The 21,987-nt window shown below is 58.3% G+C and overlaps 1 protein-coding gene and 1 non-coding gene across 8 annotated transcripts in view; both read left to right on the top strand.

Moving 5' to 3' along the window:
* The window catches only part of MRTFA (myocardin related transcription factor A), a 131,419-nt gene that overhangs the window by 104,090 nt on the left and 5,342 nt on the right, over window positions 1-21,987 (top strand). For 5 of the 7 annotated variants that reach the window (XM_020876980.2, XM_070453373.1, XM_070453377.1 and 2 more), the window contains 8 exons: window positions 9,084-9,139; window positions 11,612-11,687; window positions 12,359-12,520; window positions 15,918-16,093; window positions 16,579-16,710; window positions 18,719-18,981; window positions 19,275-19,446; window positions 20,469-21,701. In XM_020876980.2, coding sequence (XP_020732639.2) covers window positions 9,084-9,139; window positions 11,612-11,687; window positions 12,359-12,520; window positions 15,918-16,093; window positions 16,579-16,710; window positions 18,719-18,981; window positions 19,275-19,446; window positions 20,469-21,701 — 2,270 coding nt within the window. The remainder of the gene's footprint in view (window positions 1-9,083; window positions 9,140-11,611; window positions 11,688-12,358; window positions 12,521-15,917; window positions 16,094-16,578; window positions 16,711-18,718; window positions 18,982-19,274; window positions 19,447-20,468; window positions 21,702-21,987) is intronic. The other 2 variants (XM_070453379.1, XM_070453376.1) reach the window with 1 other exon arrangement.
* TRNAW-CCA (transfer RNA tryptophan (anticodon CCA)) lies at window positions 10,213-10,284 on the top strand. Its single transcript has one exon. It is a non-coding gene; the product is annotated as a tRNA-Trp (tRNA).

Genomic DNA, 21,987 nt, shown 5'->3' with positions numbered 1-21,987 from the left:
ATCCCAAGACAGTTGAGGTGGTTGCGGTGTGACTGAGCGCAGGCAGCTGGAGCCCCTCGTCTCCAGTGCTGGGAAAAGCCCGCCTTGCTGCCGCCCGAGTGGCCTTGCACCGCAGCTGTGGTCAGATGGGCACAGTTCCTGCACTGCCCAGATCCATGTGACAGACTTCCGTGCTGGGGCCATGGGACATGGCAGAGTTCACTTTGGAGGGAATCTGATTACACAGTGACTCCTTCTTCTGCTCGGTTGGCCCTCTGAGACAGGGCTGATGGGAAAAGGGATGGGAAACTGTGTGCCCCTTGACATTTTCCGAGGTCGTGTCTGAAGTCCTCCTTTCTGTCCCATTGCCAGTATTCGAGCGAATGACAAGGTGGTGTTTTGTCTCCAGAGGAAGAGCCAGGACAGGAAGGCAAAATGTAGAAGATCAGATTAAAATCTCTGTTGGTGGTTACTTTTTGGTAACTTAAAAAAAATAATCAGAGAAGTATCTTTCCTCTGACCCACTCCCACCCTCCTCCTACCTCACTTATGTGGAAATAGACACACATGAAAAGATCTGGATTTGGACATCAGGAGAACCAGAGTCTGGTCTTCGTTCTGTAGCCGATTAGGATGTGACCCCACGCAAGTCAGTGGTCCTTTATAAAGTGTGGAAACAGCACTTACTCAGGAGCTCACATCAGGTCATTCTGTCTTGAAAACCTCAGGGAAAACACACGGAAACCGTTTGCAGCAGATCTTTGTATTTACCTTACTCCCGGGAGCCATTTTATCCATGGCAGGGTTGACGGGCACAATCCTGCTTTATTTCTTCTCTCAGTTTCGTTTTCTCTAGTACCCCTGGAGAAGAGAGCAAAGCCCTGAGTCCTCCAAGGCCCCGTGCAGCTCCCCTCTTCCTGTGTCTCCTCCCACTCTTCCCAGGCCACTCTGCTCTGCCAGCCCGGCCACTCTGGCGGGTTATGCCCCGGGCCACTCTGCTTGCTGCTCTTCTGCCTGCAGGGCTCATTCCCCTCCTCTGGGTCTCAGCCCTGACATCACAGCAGCATCACACCAGGAAGTCATTCCCTGACCACAGTGTATAAAATCCTGCCCCATCACTCTCTGTCACCCATACCCAGCTCTGTATTCCTCAGAGCCTGTATTGCTTCGTCCTGTGGTAGGTGCTTATATGTCTGACACATCATTCTTCACTGGAGTGTAAGCTCCACGAGAACATGGACATCCCAGCACCAGCTGAACACACGGGCTCTCAGTTAATATGCGTTGGGAGTGTTAGCTCATCGTGACGTCTCAGGGGACAACACCTCTGAACTCCACGTCCTCACCTCCTCCTCCTCCTCCATCGGTTGAAATGAGTTTCTGCCCCCACACCTCACTGGGATCGCTCTGAGACCACTGGCCATGTCCTAAGTATCATGATCCTCTGGAAACTTGTTTTGTCTGACCTGCCTGCTGTCCACATCTTTTTCTTGAAACTTAGTTTCTGTATCCACTTTGCATTGCTTTCTCCTACACCTGGGAGTCTTCTCAGGTTCTTTTGCTGGGGTCTCTTTATCACCTCTGCTTAAATTCCAAGATTCTCTTAAGATTCATCCTGGAAAGTATTTTCTCCCATCTCTCCATGACATATATCATATCATCCCTAGATGATGCTGTATGCATATGCACACACACATATGTAAACACATGTGTGCATGCACACACACACCACTTATACATCTCTTGAGAGGATGTCTCACAATCAGCTCACATCCAGCATGTCCCCCAGTAAGCACAGTCTCTTATGTAATGCCCCAGGCTTATTCCTCCTGTATCCTTTCTCTGGGAGTATTGATGGCATGACCATGTACTTGGTCACCCCGTAGTTTTCTTCTGAAAAATGGCTTCTTAATCTCTACTAGAGTGATAATGTAAAAATGCAGTTCTCACTGTTTTGCAGTTCTCAGTGTAATAACTGATTCTAGGTAGGTATTGTCAATAGATGCTAAAACCATGAAGTGCTTAGGGAACAGGATTTTCACAAGGCCTCCAAGCATTACCCCACAGATTGTGTATTAATTACAGAGGGGGAAATGCTGCCTTCAGAATGAAGAGATCTGGCGTCACCTTTCACACTCAGCACTGCCGTCAGTTGGGCAGCACAGTGCTGCGTGTGTTGCTGATGCTGAAAAGTACACTCAGCTCTGTGCTCTTCTTGCCAAAAATATTTAACCTAAATCTAATCACAGGGAAACAGCCAAATTCAGATTATATGACATTCTTTCCACAGGGCCAGCTGGTTTAGACACACTTAAGTCAGCCTCAGGGAAAGTGAAAAAGGCAAGAGTACCATTTCAGATTGAGACTGAGGAGAAAACAGTTAAATGTAGTGGATGATTCTTGATTGCATCTTAGATTAAGGGGGAAAATCCAAACAGCTGTAGAAGACATTTGAGGGGCAGTTGAAATTCAAACACAGACTGTACTTTAGACTATATGATTGAATAATGTTAATTTTCTGAGGTGTGCTAAAAATATTTTAGTTACAAAGGAGAATGTCTTTATTCTTAAGAAATGCATATGTAGAATTTAGGGATAAAATATTATGATTGGCAGTCATCACTCTATCTATAGGTGGTGGATTCAGCCAACCACAGATTGTAAATATTTGGGGGGAAGAATGCCAGAAAGTTCCAAAAACCAAAACTTAAATTGGCCATACACTGTAAACTATTTACATAGCAGTTGCTTTGTATTAGGGGTCATAAGTAGAGATGATTTAAAGTACATGGGGGAATGTGCATAGGTTATGTGCATTTTGTGTAAGGAGCTTGAGCATCCATGGGGGATCCCGGAGCCAGTCACCTGCAGATGTCAAGGAACGACTGATCTGCAGCTCGCTTTCAAGTGATTGCATCAACAAACCAACAAAACTGTGTGTGTGCGCGCGTGTGTGCACAGGAGAGAGAACACAGATATGGCTGAAAGGTACCTGGTGGGTCTAGGTCAGAGTGGTAGGGTTGGTTATCAGTTGCCCTTTCAGTGATCTGTAGGTTTAAAAAGTTGAGAATTAAAATCGGCTAGTGCAGGGAAGAGCAAGGAGCCTGTGAGTGCAGACATGCTCAGTGAACTGAATACATAACCAGTTACCAGGTATGTTTCTCCTCACTTAATTTTTGACACAAAATGTCAAGTTAGAAACAACTCCACAAGCCCTCTGTGTACTTGTGGTCATGCCACTCACCTGTTTGATGGAATAGCCACACGCTCTGCCCTCTGGCCTCCATGGTCTCTGATGAGGGAGAAAACTGCTCTCATTCAGATTCTCTCTCCTTTGGCTGTTTTCATGTTTTCTCCTGTGTTTTTAGCTTTAGAAAGTTTAGTTAGGATGTATCCTGGCATGTATTTCTTTGGATTTAACTTTTTGGGGGCTTACTCAGCTTCTTGAATCTGTAGGCTTGTGTCTCTTGCCAAATTTGGGAAGTTTTCAGCCATTTCTTTAAGTACCTTTCCTATCCATCTTTTTCCTCTCCTTCCAAAGCTTGGATGACACGATGTTAGACATTTTTGTGGGTTGGAGGTGAGCTTGTAATGGTGGAAGTCCTGACTCCTCACCAGTCCTCCCCTGACAATCCCCTCAGCGGGGAGGGGGTCTCCTTACTGCTAGAGGAGATATAAGTCCCGGCTCCCCACGTGGCCTGCACTTTTTCCTTGGGTTGGGGGCAGCTTCCTACTTGCCCCTCTCCGACACCGCCTGGCAGGAGGCCTGGGGTGCTTCATCAGCCGTGGAGGGCTGGAGGTCTAGACTCCTGCTTGGGCTTTCCTGGCGAGGGTGGGGCTTTCCCAGTGGTGTCTGGCCCGAGTAGGATGATTGTTGTCTAAGCTCTCTCTTGCTGAGATGCCCTTTTCCTGGTCCTGTGGCTAGCGGGGGTAGGTTTCGTTGGGGCTTTTTTGTCCACTTCCATCAGCATTTCCAGGTTGCCGGCTTCATCAGCTCCAAGTCTAAGATGTATGAGGCAAAAAGGAAACTTGAGGGACCCACCACTGTGTCATTCTTCGGGTTCCACAGTCCCTGGCCAGTCTGTCCCCTTCTCTCCACCCTTCAGAGCCTATCAAATAAGGTCTGGAGTGTTCATTTGTACTCAGTGGGAGGAATACAGGAAAGTGTGTCTTCTCGGCTCCCCTGACGCAGGCCCTGTGAGCTCTTCAGGGCTGGGCCCCCCCGGCCCCCTGCCCCCCAAGCCTTGTGATCGCCACATGAACGCCCCCGACCCGCCACATCAGACCACGTGTCGTCCCGGGAAGCTGCTGTGCTCTCAGCTGGCCTTCCCGCTCCCTCCCTTGTCTGCCTGTGGTATTTCTGTTCCCTTCATTTGGGTCTTCTCTGTAAATCTACCCGGACCGTTCAAACACTTCTTTCCTCAGGCAGAATTTTGCCTCTTCTGTCTTATGTAGTCGTTTCAGTTACCTCTGCACCTATACTTCTGTCTTATGTTGTCATTATTTGTCTTTTTCTGACCAGATCGTGAGCTGCCTTAGAGGGCTGGGATGCCACCCTGTCCATTCTTGTCCTCAGTAACTAGTGCAGTAGCTGCTTAAGAATTCTTTGTTGGATGGATGGATGGATATGGTTCTCATTTCCCACCCGAGTTGTTAAGTACGTTTGTTCCCCATCCCCTCACCGCACCACCATACACACCAGCCTCCACTGACACTGTGCTCAGGCCTGCGGCTTCTGCCGTGGACTGAGAACCCCGCAGTCTTGCCTGGCCCATCGCACTCTGTTGACCTCACTGATCTGTCTGTCCTGTGTTCACAGCCTTTGAGTTCCTCTGAACACAGAATCGGTGGTGAGCTTTAGTTCTAGCATGGTATCTTACTGAGAACGGGAGCGATCATTTTTGTATTTACTATGTCAGCACCTAATAAAGCGACATTCAGACCCAGGCACCTAATAAATATTCCTTAATGACAGTGATGAGGAAATGAGTCTTGGTTGTTCGTTGCTGTCGTTCTTGCTGAAAAGCATTTCCAGAAGTGCCCTGTGGATCTCAGGAGGTGTTACGTTGTCTGCATCTGGGGCTGGTGGTGGGAGAGCGCTGTGTTCCCTGCTGGGTAGGTTCTGAAGGCTCCTCTCGCTCACGCTTCCGTGCACTCGGTCCGTGTTCCTGAGAACTGCGCCCAGCACAGGACCCAGCTCTCCCTGGGAAGCAGAAATTTCCTTTCCTTTGAGAAAGGAAATTGAAACAGTTTCTTCTCTTTTTAGGTCACAAATGACCTCAGTTAAGGCAGCAGATCTGTTCAGGGAGAAAGAAGATGGGCGCTGAAGAGAAGGAACAGAGTATATGATTGGTGGTTAGAGCCAGCCGGGGCGGGGTACCCAGCTAGGACCAAAACTGGGATCAGGAGCACCGCACCTCTGAGCCACTTGCGCCCGTTTGACTTCCTTGCTGCTTTTTCCTGTCAGTGAGTGTTTGCACTCCTTCCTGTGTTCACGCAAAGCCATGCAAGTGTTCCAGGAAACCAGTTTCGAGAAGGTGGGAATAAATAATCAGGGTTCAGTGTCCTCTGACACCAAAGATGTATATTCTTGTGGACAGCCGTGCACAGTTCTTGGGTTTGCATTGGTTGGTGGGGGGGCGGGCAGGGACTTCTCTACTTCTCTTTCAGGCACTGCCTTCTCGGAGTTTCTGGGAAAATAAAAGTTCCAAGTAAGCAGTGCCTGGGCTCCTCGGGCAAAGCCATTAAGGAAGACATGAGTCTAAGGTTAACACTGCCCTCGGACTCAGACACGCGTTTACGGATTAACTTTGAGTCTTTGGGGATTTTCCACAACTAGTGGAGGCCTGAACTTTATAATATACTTTCTGTGTCGCTATGCTTCCTTGTATCTCGTTCCCTTTGTGGACAAGCATGTGGTGATCTTGACACTGCCACCTGCTTCCATATCAAGAAAGCCCAGGGCTTAGCGTTATCACCCCTACCCCTCGCTAGGCTACCCTCCATAGGCACGGCTTCTAGCAAAGCTGGCCAGACACGTTCAGGGGTGCCCTGTCCACCACGCACCCCAGTCTCCCGAGAACACTGGCTGCCCAGCTCCAGGCGTCCCCAAACGGGCCTCAGAAGCGCCTTCTAGGACACGAGGGGGCCATCGCCCCCTCCTCCTCTCCCTTCTTGGAAGGGGCTCTCGGATTCGCTGAATTTGCTGTCACAGAGCAGAATTAGACATGGGGAGCGCAGAGTGGGCTCTTCAAGGGCCAACAGAATCCGCCTCGCCCATCACCTGGGCTGGGGTCCACTACCCGGTGAATGGCCTCACGGGTTACTGCAGTGTTAGTTTCCTCACGTGTAGAATTGGAAGAGTGGTACCTGCCCCATGGTTATTAAGAAGATCCAGTGAGATTATGTTATAAAATGAAGCCGTCTTTGGGGGTCAGTGATCACTGTGTTGAATTTTTTTTTTTTTTGGTCTTCATTTCTGGTTCTTTTGCTCAAGCTCTGAGCAAATAATGAGCTGCTCTGGTCTTCTCGTTCCCCTCCTGGCTCATCTCCTGGTATCAGTGCTGGAGGCTGCGCCTTCGGCCTCACGTGAGCTCACCTTTCTGACCGTGGCTCTGCGGCCTGCAGCCACTGCATGCCTCCTCTGAGCCTCCCTCCCACCGGCTTGTGCTCAGCGCAGTGGTCGAGCCGGCCTCGCCACAGCGCCTGCCCTCTGCCCTGCTTCTCGGCCTCCCTGCCTCCGCATCCAGTGGGGTCATTCTTCTCCACCTTCTGAAGAAATTAAGAAACTAGCCCAGAGGAGAGCAAGAACGCCGACCTGAGCGTGAGAGACGTTGAGGTTGAGACCCTTCCTCTGCCACTCGTTGCCTTTCCTTTTGTCTCCGAGCCTGCCCGCGGCTGTAAAACTGAACACTGCACACCCCACGGAGTCACTAGGAACATCCGACTGGACCGCACTTCAAAGTGTCCAGAGTGGTGCCCGCTGCAGCAGCAGGCAGTCAGGTGCGCCTGACACGTGTCCCCGCACCCGGTGTCACACGCTGGTGTACCTGAGGGTGGCACAGCCCTTTTCCATCGAGAAAGTCGTTGCAGTGTGAGCCGGCGCTCCACACACCGGCTGTGCGCACGCCCCCGTGGACAGCAGCGTGGGCTCTGGCGCAGCCGGCCCCAGGGCTGGTGCGGAAACTCGCAGGCCCCTGAGCGACCCTCGCCCAGGCTCAGCCAGGTCACCGTGCAGGATGCCAGCAGCACCCCGCACGCGGCGGTGAGGGTGCCCCCGGCCCAGGGCGCTGTCAGTCTCCACACGGGAATTCAGAAGCGGGCGGAGTCTACTCTGCAGAGGAAGACGAGCCGCAGAGAGCAGCCTTCCCCCGTCAGCCATCAGCGACAGGAACACAGACGTCGTTTTCTGTCGGGGACCTCTGTGAGGTTCCGAGCCCAGATGAGAGCCTAATCCTGGCTGCTCAAGGGAAAGTTCAAAGCTCGCAGAGTCCGGTTTTCTGTCACCAGGGTACAGCTGTGTATCCATTCCCCGTGGAACAGCCAGTAGATCATTGAATGAGTCACGGGCTGGGTGCCCTCGGCGGCGCTGCAGTCACTGTCAGAGGGGAAAGGAGGACACAGCCCCCTGCCATGCCCGAGGGAGCTGGCTGGCGGTAGTTGAAAGATACGTGGTGCGTCTCTCTGGAGTGTCAGACGGCGATGAGCTGTGGAGGAAAAGGCAGAAGGGCAGCCGGGGGCAGGGCGGCGGACACTGAGTCTCTCTGCTTCTGAGTCCTTACCGTCCTCCGCGAGAGCACGGCTGTGTGTGTGTGTCCTGCTGTCCATCACCCTGCGCCCAGCAGGGCTTTCGGAGGCTGATGCTGGACTTGCGCCAGCTGTACTCAGCAGAAGCAGATGCAGGCTGGCCTGCTGGCCCACAGAGATACCCAGACCTTCAGACCAGAGCTGAGTGGGCTCTGGGAGCTTGTCGAGGGAGCCTGTATTCTGGTTTTCCTTAGAGATCATTTGTTAAATCTAGAGCTCCCCCTGCTGTTTAGGAGGTGGGGTGCTCTCAGCTGACCTTTCAAAAATGATGGTTTCTTTTTTATCCTAAGATTTAAAGACTTAAAAAAAAAATTATTGCGGGACGTTTGGAGCTTCCTTCTGGTTCGGCTGCTGTTGCGGCCCAGCCGGGGGTGGGGTAGGGTGAGGGGCAGGGGCCCCGGCAGGATGGGGTCAAGTCTGTGCTCTGGCTCTTTTTAGCGTCGCCTCGTGCTGCTCTCCCACCACAGCCGGCAGCCCCTCACACACCGTCTCACAGCTGCTCTGAAACCGTGGGGCGGCAGAACTGAAACTGACCCCCCTGTCTGGCGAATCTCTTGAAGTGAGCCAGGCCAGGCCGTTCCCTCTTCAAGCTCAGGGTATCCCCACTCATCATTTGCCGAACTGGCCTCACAGTGCTGCATTTGTAGAGGGTCCGGCTCTGGTCTCCCGCCCCAGGCATGCTCTGCCGAGTGGCGAGCTGTGACCCGTGGGGCGGTTGCCCCAGAATAGAGCCGGGTCTCTGATGGGACTCCAGGGGGGCCTTCTGGTCAGCCACTGGCTGTGTGTACCACAGTCAGTCATACAAGCCCAGTGAAGGTTTTAGTCCTTCAAGATGAAATGCGAGTTAATTTTAGCAGCACTGTTAACACGAGCTGAACTGAAGAAAGAAACAGCACCTCAGTAGACGTGTGTCCCTTTGGTTGAGCTGCCCCAGTCACACCGTCTGGTGCGTGGTGATTCCTGATGAGGTTGAAGGAGGACAGTGGGGCACCTGACTTGCAGGTGTCTTCCAGGGTTGGCGACTCCGTAAGGGTTATGTTAGGGTCACGTTCTGTGGGTCCACCTTAGCAGTGACCATTCCCCATGAGGATAAAATCACCAGGATTGTAGTGTTGCGGTAGCTGAACCATAAAGATACGTGCTTACTCAGGTGCCACTTTCTCCTTCCCCTCAGCCAATATTAATAGTGCTGCTGAAGTGAAATTGAATTCAAGATGTCTTCTCCACTGTAAACTGTAGCTTACATAGACGTGATGCTTCACTCTGATGTAATTATTTTACGGTTCTTCTCCCAACAGCTTTGAAAAGTCCAGCTGCATTTCATGAGCAGAGGAGGAGCTTGGAGCGGGCCAGGGTAAGGCGTCTTTCTTCCCAGGGGCCTCCCACCACGAGCCCTGTCAGAGCCCATTGTGCTGCTGCCATCTTCCCTCCGGTCTGGCATGGTCCCCAGGGTCAGCCCCGGCCTCACAGTTCTAAACAAACAGCTCTGCCTTTCCGCCTTATCCCACCACAGCGTCTGCTGCTGTGAAGGTTTGGACCGTGATAAGAATGAGGGTCCTCCTCTAGTACATTCAAGGGTGTGTCATGGGTGCCAGCCTCCTCTGGGTTTGGAGACCGCTGGTATTTTCCCATCTTGAATTCCACTTGGCCTTTGGGAGCTGTTAGGACATGAACACCGGCCACGGGAAGGCTTGCTGAGTGGCGGTCCCTCCGTGTCTGTGGCCGCACTGCTCACTTGTCTCCTGGTGGGCCTGAAGACCTCCCTGTTCCCTGAGCAGCCAGGGTCCACTGGAGGTCGTGGAAGTGGAAGCGGGGCCCCTGGGTGCTGGGGCACGCTGCCGCACCTGGCTTGCTGCTCCGTCCCCCGCGGTTTCAGTTCCCCCAGGGGCCTCGGGGGTAGTCTGCTGCCTGGCGTGGGTGGAGATAGGGAAGTGGCCAGAGTGTGCTTCCCCCTCTCAGCCCGGCACTTTTTCTTTTATGTAAAAGACAAGGGAGGAGAACCTCCCCAGATGGAGGCTAGCAGGCTGCCCGGGACCCACAGCTCTGTCAGAGACTCTGAATGGTTTACCTCCAGGGCTCAGCTTACGGTCTTCTGTTTTTATCTTGTTTTTAACCAATTTCTAAGGAAAATGATGATGAATTCTTAGAGTGAGCAGAAGAGTGAGGTCCTGGGTGCTGGGAAGGAAAGGAGTGGTTGGCTGCACTGTTGCAGCGGCTGGAGGATGAGGGAGTATGAGCAAGGGCCTTGCCCACGCCTTCCATCCAGCCTGAAGACTTGGCGCCACTTCCTGGCCTGCTTCTCCAAGGCAAGGAGTAGATGTGACCTGATTAGAACAGGTGCTAGTTTACAAGTGCAGTTCTATCCTTTTCGTGTTTAGGTTCACTGCAGCTCTTATGAATTAGGTGTCTTTATCTTCACCTTGGGCTTCCTTGGTGGCTCAGAGGTTAAAGCGTCTGCCTCCAATGCGGGGGACCCAGGTTCAATCCCTGGGTTGGGAAGATCCCCTGGAGAAGGAAATGGTAACCCACTGCAGTATTCTTGCCTGGAGAATCCTATGGACAGAGGAGCCTGGTAGGCTACAGTCCACGGGGTCGCAAGGAGTCGGACACGACTGAGCGACTTCACTTTCACTTTATCTTCACCTTAATAGATGCAGCTAAGAGAGGTTAGTTAACTTGTCCAGCTAATCAGTGGTGAGCCAGGGTCAAACCTCGGTCTGTGGACTCCAGGTGTTTCTTCCTCAGTACCTGGGCCTCCTCCCCCTGCTGTCCATGAAGACCGGCTCTGGCCAGAACCTGCTCTGCCTTCTCCAGCAGCCAGGGCAGCACACCTGCCCACCACAGACCGGCGACAGGCCCTGAGTCCACGGCCGCCATGAGCCGTCTCCTGGGAGCTCAGCACCACCCCGGGGCTGGCACAGAGCTGTCCAGTCAGAGCTCCAAGGCCAGGGCCACGGCCAGGCCAAGGAGCAAGTCTCGACCTTGCTGCAGGCGTGACGTCTGCTCTGACACTTCATTCTCCATCCTGTGCTACTCTGCCCGCCTCGGCTGTGTCTCATCCTGCCCTGTCCTCTCCTGTGCTGGGTAGGAGAGCCGATGGTCTTGACTGATGGTGTGAAAAATTCTGGTGCAAAGCTTAAGAACACAGGCTCTAGAGTGAGACCGATCCAGGGTCACATACACATTATACCAGGAGCGCTGGGCAGTGGGCTGGCTCTGGGACTGTCGGGGAAATGGTTTAATTTGCCTGGAGCCTCATAAATGCAGAAATGAGGACATTAGACTTTAAGGAACTAAAACTATGACACCACATATCAAAATTAGTTCAGAGTGAACAGAAAATGCTTGTGGTGTCAGGCAGTGCCAAAGATTTTGAAATAAGATACAAAGTTATATTCAGTATGATTAGAGGTCTGCAAAATTAAACCTATCTTCTGCTTGGAAGGATGACTAGAAACAAATATTCCTAAGTACTAACGGCGGATAATTACATGATGTTTTTTTAAAATTGTTGTCCTACTTTCTAATTTTCTAAATTTACTTCAGTGAACTTACATTACTTTTATGATAATAAATGGGATAGATTAAAACATATATTAGTAGTTCAGCCTCAGAGAGACAGATGGTCCTCACAGGTGGATGAATCCCTCAACAGGTGCATTGAATGTGGATGCGCCCTCCCCAGGCCTCGGGACCCAGCAGTGTCCATGCTGAGCTCCTGGGGCGGCCGAGGTCACCCACTCAAGCCATGGCTGCCTTTTGGTCTTGTCTAGGCCTTAAGCTTGTGACCTGGATCTGAGAGCTGCGTGATGTGTTTTTTCTGCAGACAGAGGACTACCTGAAACGGAAGATCCGTTCCCGGCCGGAGAGATCGGAGCTGGTCAGAATGCACATTTTGGAAGGTGTGTTAGACCGGAAATGCTTCTTCATGCAGACCCTCTTGCTCACTGTTTTCACCCTGCACCACCCACGTTTCTTCACGCTTTCTCGTTGCCCCCATTCCTCACAAAGACGGGGTATGCAGTCCTCTCCCCCAGATCTGTCTCTAGCATGCATTTACTTCCATTCACTCATTCACTTACTCAGTATTTACTCCAGCACCTGTGAAGTACAAGCGTGGTCATCCCAGACAAACTCTGCCTGTCCCCACCCACACACTTCTTTCTTCATTCTAGGGAAGGAAAGGTTTGGGCTTGAGTCTGTCCATTTTTTGTTTGGTTTAGAACCCACTTTGGAGTTGGAAAAAGACTTTCCTAGTCTGAACCCCACACGTGGCAGGAGGCCACTGAGGGGGAGACACCGAGGCCCAGAGCAGGGAGGCAGATTGTCCCCATAGCAGGCCCCGTCGTTTGGGTCTGCTGTGCCTAGCGACCGCGGTTGGGTGTGACCACACACTGTCCTCAGTGGGGCCCCCTCCCTTGGTCCTCGTGAAACTTCACATCGGGCCCCCCGCTCTGCCTGGTTCTGCTGGTCTCTGCGCCTTCCCTGGCAGGAAGGGGAGGTGCCCTGGGGTTCCAGGGCAGAGCCTGCTCACCCCTGAATCCTCCTTCTCTCCACCCTTTCCCACACGCAGAGACCTCGGCCGAGCCATCCCTCCAGGCCAAGCAACTGAAGCTGAAGAGAGCCAGGCTGGCAGATGACCTCAACGAGAAGATTGCGCAGAGGCCTGGCCCCATGGAGCTGGTGGAGAAGAATATCCTGCCCGTGGAGTCCAGCCTGAAGGAGGCCATCATTGGTGAGGGGCTAGGCCGCCCTGTGTGGACCCGCAAGTCGGCGCAGGGGGAGGGCTGCCAGGCTGCTTGCTCCCTGACTTCCTGCTTAGCCTGGTGGAGGAGCTGAGGCGTGGAGAACCAGAGCCTGACAAATGGGTCGTGCGAGCCTGGGTCAGTGCCCGTGGTCCCACAGATCAGCGCCGTGCCAGAACAGCTCAGCCAATAACCAAGGCCTCCGTCCACTCCCCATCTCTGAACTCAGGGGTCGCCCCTCTTTCGCAGAAAAGGTGGGTAGGTGTCAGGGTTGGTGTGCGTGAGCACATGGAGATGCCGCAAGCTAGAAACCATACCTGCTGTTCCTTTTCATTTGTGAAGTCCCCTCTTGGAGCCTGACCCTTTGCTCAGATAGTTCACTTACAAAGGCCGACGGACCCGAGCGGTGTGCTAGGTGCTCAGGCCACGGCCCTGCGAGGCGGACCACGCCCCTGGTCCTCATGGAGCTCAAGCCCTAGTGCAGACCCAAGTAGGGAAGTAGGCCCCAGTGGACCGAGGGCCACCGCCCGGCCCTGACAGTGGGGTTGACATCAGAGGAGGTGAGGCCAAGGTCGGGGTGCAGGCCGAGCAGGAATTGAAGCATCTGTGAGGGAGGAGGGACACCTGCACGTAGACCTGGAAGGGGGGTGTCAGGACAGGAGGGGCGGGGGGCTCTGCAGGGCCTCGTGGCCACGGCCAGGCACGCACCCCTGATCCCCTCACTGCCGTGAGGTTGGGACAGACGTGCTTCTGTAGCTGCTGTGGGCCTGAGACCTGCCCTGGGAGGCAGCTGGAGTGCTCTCACCGTAAGTGTGAGCTGGGTCTCTGGGCAGAGGGGGCACAGGTTGGCTCAAGGCAGGCTGGGTGGGGCCCGGGGCCTGGGTCAGTGGAGGCAGGTCTGGGCCTCATCTGTACCAGTGCAGAGGTGGGTTGAGCTGGGGCTCTAGATACCCTCTTCCCTAGAACTCCCCACTTCGCCCAGGCGTTCGTCTTGCCTTGTGTCAGCATTCAGTTCAGTCGCTCAGTCCAGTTCTTTGCAACCCCATGGACTGTAGCATGCCAGGCCTCCCTGTCCATCATCAACTCCTGAAGTTTACCCAAACTCATGTTCGTTGAGTCAGTGATGCCATCCAACCATCTCATGTCAGTGTGCTCCCACCCAAATCTCCACCACATTCTACAACAACCCCTAGTTATGGGCCAGTGTTTGGGCCAAGGTCAGTCTGGACTCTCCCTCCAGCCCAGATCTGATAAATGTTTGCCAAGAGTCGGCTGGGCGCCAGGCCTGCGTGAGCCTGGCCATCACAGACACAGAACACACCGCTGCCGCCCTCTGCTGGCTCGGCCTGCCGGGAGAAGGCTGCGGTGTGCACCAGTGACTCCCGCGACTTCCCGGGCACAGGTGGAGCCACCTGGTGAGAAAGGCCCAGGCCCTGTGATGCGGGAGCCGAGTCACCTGCCTTCCCGGAGCTCGCAGGCTCCGCCCGGCTCAGTCCTGCGTGCCTGGGGAGGCTCGGGAAAGGGCTGTGCCATTGGCAATGATGTTCATGACAGAGCAGCTGGCCCTGCTGTCGTGGACGACGCAGGACAGCGGGCAGGTGGCCGGGACAGCGGGGGCTCGTCTGAGCTGGACGGGGAGGGCAGCGGGGCGGGGAGGCTGCACGGCTGATGCGGCATGATTAGGGTCAGCCTGGAGGTTGAGTCCGTGCCAAGTAGAGCAGGCACCGAAGGCCATCCCAGGCAGAGGGGCAGTGTGGGCAGTGGCCTGAGGGCCTGGGAAGTGGTTGCGTTTGGCAGCGAGATTGTCACTGATGGCTGAAGAGAAAGGGGTATTTTCCAGCAGTGGTCGTGAGGTGGAGGGGTGGGCAGGGGGCAGATGTCATCCGTTGTTCAGGAGGAGTTGGGGGGTGGTCAGGAAGGATGTTTAGGCTGAGAAGTGGGCAGGTTTAGGGCTGAGAGGATGCGTCATGCGGAGGCTGCAGAGGTGAGAGGCTGGGAGGAGGAGGCAGACGGGGGAAAGCCTGCTGAGGGTGGGGGCCCGGGAGGAGCCTCACCACAGACTCCCCCACATACTCAGCCATTTAACGCGCACACACCCACCTCCAGTTGACCTGGAAGAGTTGTGTCAAAGCCCCAGAAATCTTCCCCAAGCCTGGCCCCCTCGGCATCCAGGCCTCCGTCTAGCAGAGCAGTGGCTGCAGCCCACAGCCTGGCAGGACCCTGCAGTGACCCCTGGACTGAGCTGGGGTGGACCCGAGGCTCCTGCATCCACTCCCTGGTCCTGCTGGTCCCCTTTCTGGGAGTGAGAGGCCGGGGGAGGAATCTGGGCCTCGAGCGACTGGCAGGAGGCACGTGGTGGTCAGGAGGCTGTGCCCACTCCGAGCTCCACTTGAGAGCGGGTGAGGGGGGCAGGAGGGGCAGCCTGGCGGGTTGCGGGCGGGGGGCATAAGCTCAGGGGCGTCCTGCCCAGGTTCCCGTGGCCTCAGATCACGGCCCTGGAGGGGGAGCACTCCAGATTGTTCCTCTTCCTCGTCTGTGGTGTGGCCCCCGCTCACCTCTGCGCCTCGTTCCTCTCTGTGGACAGCGGCTAGTGCTGTGCTTCTCTCCTGACCGTGCTGGCCGTGGGGTCGTGACAGGAATCCTGAAACACCCTGCTTGCCCCATCCCCTTCTTCCCTTCCCTCTGCGTCTGGGATTCCCACGCTCGGCCCCCCAACCCGGGAGCACAGGCCGCTGGGCCCTCACACGGGAGGGTGGGCAGTGGCCTCGCTGCCCCCAGGCCCTGGGGCTTTGAGAGCCACTGGCCCTGCTTCATCTGGGTGAGCAGGCGGCTCTCCTCCCCTCCTCAGCCCTGCCCACCCCTCCACCTGCACGACCACTGGAGGCTAAAGAGTGGTCTGCTCCTAGTCTTCGGGGAGTCAGGCAGCCCAGAGGAGGAGCTGCACCCCCATAGCTGTTGCCCAGACAGCCCTCATCGCAGGGTCCCCGGGGTGGAAATACAGTGCCTGCAACAGCCAGGAAATAGGAGGTGGAGGCGGCGGCAGGCTTGGGAGGGAGGGCAGCCATTCACCGTGAAGACAGCACGGGTGCGTCTTGTCTTAGAGGGCAGAGGATCGGCGAAGACACGAGGGCTGAGAAGAGCAGCCTCCAGGGGCCGAGGGAGGGGGGCCCAGCAGGTCAGCAGTCAGGCCTTTCCTGCTGGGAGGACTGACTCTCCCGGCCTTTGCTTTGGGGCCGTGAAGACGAGCTTTCCTCCAGCTCGTTTGGATGCGAGAGGCAGGGTGGCTGCCGGTTGCCTCCTTCCACTGCCCCCGGGCTGAGGGGACAGCTTCTGGCTGGGGAGCAGGGCCCTCGGCCGAAGGGGTCTCACCCACGCCTTGGCTTTCAGTGGGCCAGGTGAACTACCCGAAGGTAGCAGACAGCTCTTCCTTCGACGAGGACAGCAGCGACGCCTTGTCCCCCGAGCAGCCTGCCAGCCATGAGTCCCAGGGCTCAGCACCGTCGCCCCTGGAAGCCCGAGTCAGCGAGCCGCCGCCCGGCGCCACCTCTGTGCCCCCCGCTCAGGTGCGCTTCCTCCTCTGCCCCCCAGGGGCCCAGACCTGCTGGAGCAGCCCCAGCAAGGCCCCTCCCTGGGGCCAGTGGGGCGGGGAAGCCGGGAGGTGCTGTCCCGGTAGCTCGGGTGGGGCTGTCGGCAGTGGGCCCCTCGGAGTTACATTCAGAGGCCTCCCCACTGCCCTGTGCCCCCTCGTGCAGAACAGCTGCCTTTCCTGAGTGTGTGCAGGTCCGTGATGCTTTCTCCACCCTCTGCTCCCCGTTTCCTAGTCCCCCCCTCCCCCACCACCACCCTGGAGGCTGCTCTTCTCAGCCTTCCTTCGTCGGCCCTCAACAGCGACTGTCAGAGGGGGTGACGACCATCAGAGTGGGAGATGACCACCAGAGGGGGTGACGGCCCCCCAGCTCCTGGTGGGCTGGGCAGGGCTGCAGCACCAGCTGGAGCCTGGATGTGGCGCAGCTTCTGGGGTGTCCTCACGTCCCCTCCTCTCTCCCAGGTTGTGTCTCAGCTCCCCGTGGGCCCGGAGTCCGGAGAAACACTCTTCCTGGCAGAGCAGCCTCCTCTGCCTCCCAGCCTCACCAACGGAACCGCGGTCCCCGCTGCCAAGCCCCTCCCCACCCTCATCAAGGTGCAGATGCCCAGCCCACTGCTGCCCCCCGCCCCCGTGCCTCGCCAACTCCCATGTGGGCACAGTGTTGGCAGTGGGGGTGCTCACCCTCCCCTCCCCGTCAGGGACCAGCAGAGGTCACCACAGGGCTACAGGCGGCCTCCCCGCTCGCTCTGCGGACGCTGGCCGCGTCACGGCCGCGGTGTACTGAGCACAGGGCGGGCTGTCGCTCCCGCCCACCCCACCCACGGCCTCGTGAGACCGTAAGGGGGTCGAGCCATGAGGCGGTGGGCCCACGGTCACCGACCAGCCGTGCTGGGAGTTCGTCTTCCTTCTCTCTCCAAGTCCTGACCTGAAACGCCCGAAGGGCCCCCAGTCAGCATCAGCCCATGAGACACCCACGGGCGCCTTTGCGTAGGGACTTGGTGCTGGGCCCTGAGGTTGAGTTCAGCAGCACCCTGAGCCAGCATCTGGGCCTCCCCACGCAGCCGAGCCTCCTGCCTTGGCCTCTGGGACCTTGACCCTGCCTGCCCCATCCAGCCTGGGCTTCGCGCCTGCTGGGCAGGGGCCATTCCTTCCAGCCCCACTTGCTTCTGCGCTTGACTGACTGCTCCAGTCCCTCCGCGTGGGCCCTGGCCCAGCGTCTCAGGCCGCCCACGTTCCTCCTGCTGCCCACAGCCTTAGCTGAGCCCTCTCTCTGCCTCCAGGTGCTCCCAGTCCCTTTGGGGTGGCGCCCTGTCCCGGGCCTGCTCCTGCCTGCTCGCGGAGCTTGCGTGCCCTGTGGCTTCCGGCTGCTCCCTGGGTAGCCAGCCGCACCTTCCTTGTCTCTGCGGTCTGTTCCTGACTGGCCACAGACATCTGAGGTTTTCCCCCAAATTTCCTCCCCTAAACCTACCCCTCGTCACAGGTCTGGTGCCTGCCTCTGCCCACCTCCCCTCTGTGAGAACCGTGTGTGTGTCTTTCTCTAACTTCCTCTTTTCTGGAAGCGCCTCGGCCTCTGGCTCCACAGCCCCGCTATGAACCCTCCTCCGGAGGAGCCCCAGCTGCCTCTGACCCCTTGGGTCGCGCTCCTCCCCGTGTGGCTTCCCCGGGCTCCCTGTCTTCCTCCCTTTTAGTGGGGTGCTCCTGGGCCATTCTCAGCCTCTTTCCTGAGGCCTCTCCGCGGGACCCTGTCCATCCTCTCCGGTGCGCTCTGGCCCCAGCGGCCCCTCGGTTTCTCCCCCTCTCTCCACATCCCAGCCACCCGACCCTCTTCCCCGCCGCCATGGAGGGGCCGCCATCAGAGCTCAGAGCCCTGAACTGTGTGACCGCTCGCTGCGCAGCTCTGCTGTCCCCACTTCCCCTAGCTGGTCACCTCCTGCCTCATCCTCAGTCCCCGCGGCCCCCTAACCGGACCCCCGCTGACCCCGCACGGAGTCTCCACCCTTCCCTCTGCCGGTCTCTGCACAGATTGTGCGAGACCCCCTTGGTCCTGCCCGGCCCGTTCCCTGCTCAGTGCCCCACTCAGCTCCACCCGCGCTCACCCCAGAGGACCCTCGAGGCCCAGCGGGAGGCCGCCTTGTGTGCCGGCCGTGGGTGCACGAACAGGAGCTTTGGAGTCCTGGGCTTGGATCTCGGCTCCTTCATGGGCTAGATCACAGCCACTGTGTGCCCTTGAGCAGCTGACTGCCCTGAGCCACTGCTTCACCTTCTAGTAGACACGCTGGCTCCTGGCGAGGCAGGGTTCTCGGGGGTCTGTACTCCATGTGGAGTGGACACACGAGCTCCCAGAGCCGCTCTTTCACCCCTTGTCCCGTTGACATGTGCTCGGGGTCACAAGGAAGTTGCCTGTGCATCTGGGCTGGAAGCTCTGGGAAGAGCAGGGCGGGTCACAGCCCCCCGTCAGCCCTCACCCCCTCCTGGGCACACTCCTGGGTGCCAAGGAGGCCTCTGCTTTGGGAGGGGTGCTATCTGGCAAGGCAGGGTGGATGCACAGCCCTCTCAGGAGCCGCTCAGGCCCCTAACGGCGCCCTCTGTTTCACGCCCCCAGCAAAGCCAACCCAAGTCTGCCGGTGAGAAGTCGCAGCGCAGCAAGAAGGCCAAGGAGCTGAAGCCAAAGGTGAAGAAGCTCAAGTACCACCAGTACATCCCCCCGGACCAAAAGCAGGACAAGGGGGCGCCCCCTATGGACTCCTCCTATGCCAAGATCCTGCAGCAGCAGCAGCTCTTCCTGCAGCTGCAGATCCTCAACCAGCAGCAGCAGCAGCAGCAGCAGCACTACAACTACCAGACCATCCTGCCCGCACCGCCCAAGTAGGTGCTGCCGGCAGGCCCCGCCCACTCACCGGCCCCGCCCGCCCATGGCCCCGCCCAAGTAGGTGCTGCCGGCAGGCCCCGCCCACCCACCGGCCCCGCCCAAGTAGGTGCCCACAGGCCCTGTTACAGGTGATGTGCGGGTGACCCTGGACTGGCAGGGACCCTTGGGTCCCAGTCCCATCAGAGCGGTCCAGGGGCAGGGCCCTTCCCTGTGCCCCTCTCCAGCCAGCCCAGTAGAGTCCAAGGGTGATGCCTGGCGCGGGCTCATTCCTGCGCTTTTCTCTTCTCAGGCCGGCAGGGGAGGCTCTGGGCAGCGCTGGGGGCCCCCCGACGCGCAGCCTTTCCACTACCAACAGCAGCTCCGGCTCGGGTGCCCCTGGGCCCAGTGGGCTGGTCCGACAAAACAGCACCTCGCTGACTGGCAAGCCGGGGGCCCTGCCCGCCAACCTGGACGACATGAAGGTAGGTGGTTGCACCCCGATGGCCTCACGCTGCTGTCAGCCTGACCTCTCTGGCCGTCAGGTTTCAGGCAGGAAAGGTGGCCGGCTGGGGACTACGGCCACGGAAGGCAGAGCGGGGCTCCGGACTCTGGTTTCCTGCAGTGGAGGAACCTGGAGCCTTCCTAGAAGCTCGCCTGGCTCTGCTCATCCTGGTCGCCGACTTTAAAGACACCAGCTGGTGTCCGTCCTGGGCCGTGGGCTCGTCGAGCGCTTGCGTGCCTCAGATTTCCCGGCCTCCAGTGCAGTGTGAGGAACGGGGGGGTGTCGCCCTGCCTTCAGGGTGAGCAGGCCGAGGCGTGGGGGAGGGGGTGGACATGTTGCCAAGGTCACAGGCTCCTCTGCAGTACTGCCCTTTCCTCACGGCCCCCTCGCTGAACGTGCTTTGTGAGTGCTGCGTCCACCTAGGAGAGAGCAGCCGCACTTGGGGTGCAGACCCCGCTGTGTCCTGGGCCTTGGGGGTGGGAAATGCCCGGGCCTGGCCTGTGCTTTCTGCCCTGGTCAGAAGGGGGCTGGATCACATTCTCCCTCGAGAGTTTGTGCCCTGGACCAGTCTGCTCCCTCCTAGTCATGACCCGGGTTCCAGCAAGATGCAACTCTTGGGTGGGGAGCTGAACACGGGCCTTGGTGTCCTCGAGACCTGGCCCTCACTCCTAGCTCTGCCCACCACCACGTCACCAGTGTGACCCCCAAGGAGTCATTTCACTGTCCTGAGCTCAATTTTCTCAACTGTAAGATGCAGTGAGTTCACTCAAGTGTTGGTTGAGCACAGGCTGGGGCTGGAGACAACTGCGGACATGTCCTGCCCAGCCAAGGGGTGAGGACTGGGAGGAGGGGCGGCCGAAGCAGGCCTTTCCCTCCAGGGTGCGGGAGGGCCGGGGCTTGATGCGTCTGCAGTGGCCGGTAGGCCAGACAGATGAGGCCCAATGGACGGAAGCTGGTCTTGCTCTCCGCCCCCCGGTGGCCCTGACTCCTGTGCCCTCGCAGGTGGCAGAGCTGAAGCAGGAGCTGAAGTTGCGGTCACTGCCCGTCTCAGGCACCAAGACAGACCTGATTGAACGCCTGCGTGCCTACCAGGAGCAGGTCACCCCTGCCAGCCCTGGAGCGCCCAAGGCCCCCGCTGCCTCTCTCCTGCCCAAGGCGGGTGAGGTGGTGGTCGCCTTCCCCACTGCCCGGCTCAGCACGGGGCCCGCCCTGGTGGCAGCGGGCCTGGCCCCGGCCGAGGTGGTGGTGGCCACGGTGACCAGCAACGGTGTGGTGAAGTTCGGCAGCACGGGCTCCACGCCCCCTGTGTCTCCCACCCCCTCAGAGCGGTCGCTGCTCAGCACAGGCGACGAGAACTCCACACCGGGGGACAGCTTTGGCGAGATGGTGACGTCCCCGGTGACCCAGCTCACCCTGCAGGCCTCGCCGCTGCAGGTTCTCGTGAAGGAGGAGGGCCCCCGCCCCGGGACCTGCTGCCGGAGCCCAGGGGGGCGGACCGAGCTGGAGGGCCGGGACAAGGACCAGATGCTGCAGGAGAAGGACAAGCAGATCGAGGAGCTGACGCGCATGCTCCGGCAGAAGCAGCAGCTGGTGGAGTGGCTCAGGCTGCAGCTGGAGCAGGAGAAGCGGGCCCAGCAGCCGGCCCCCGCCCCGGCCCCGGCCCCCGCCCCCACCCCGCTCGCCCTGGGCCCCGCGGTGAAGCAGGAGAGCAGCCTGGCTCGCTGCCAGCTCAGCCGGCGGCCCCCGGGCCCCGAACCCCCCTTCGGCCCCAGCCTCGCAGCCCCCGCCACCCCCCACGCAGATGCCCACGCCCTGGTGGCCCCAGCCGTGGTGGTGAAGCAGGAGGCCGTGGGGCCCGAGCCTGAGCCGGCCCCGGCCCTGGTCACTCTGGGCCCCTCAGTGAAGCAGGAAAACAGCTTTACCAGCTGTCAGCTGAGCCGGCCGCCCCCAGGCCCCGAGCTCCCCTTCAGTCCCGGCCTTGCAGCCCCGGCCGCCCCCCACACAGACGCGTGTGCCCTGGCGCCCCCGGTCGTGGTGGTGAAGCAGGAAGCCGTGCCGCCTGAGCCCGAGCCGGCCCCGGCACCCCAGCTGCTGCTGGGCCCACCGGGCCCCAGCCTCGTCAAGGGGGTCACACCGCCCCCCCTCCTCACTGACTCCGCAGGGACCCATCTTGTCCTCACCGTGACCAAGAAGAGCACAGACAGCCCTGGCCGGGCCGGCGGGAGCCCCCAGCAGGTACCTGGGGCAGGGGGGCAAGAGGGCGTTCAGTGACAGCACCCCGTCCACGGGCGCCCCGGGGGTGGCAGGTTGCGCTCTCGTCCTTGGATCGCCCCCTTTGGCCCTCCCAAAGGAGGGCTCCCTACCCGAGGTCACCCGTGCAGGGCCGAGACTTGGGGAGGTTGGCGTCCCTGTGTGAGACCCCCAGCCTTGCAGGTGGAGCTGTGAGGGCCCGCCCCCCTCTCTGCCCTGAGTATCAGAGCTTGTCTCTGTCTGGCGGGGCACTCTGGAGCAGCCCCATCAG

This window comes from Odocoileus virginianus, chromosome 23 (assembly GCF_023699985.2).
Source record: "Odocoileus virginianus isolate 20LAN1187 ecotype Illinois chromosome 23, Ovbor_1.2, whole genome shotgun sequence".
Classification (NCBI taxonomy): Eukaryota; Metazoa; Chordata; class Mammalia; order Artiodactyla; family Cervidae; genus Odocoileus; species Odocoileus virginianus.
This window is presented reverse-complemented; position numbering and strand designations above follow the sequence as displayed.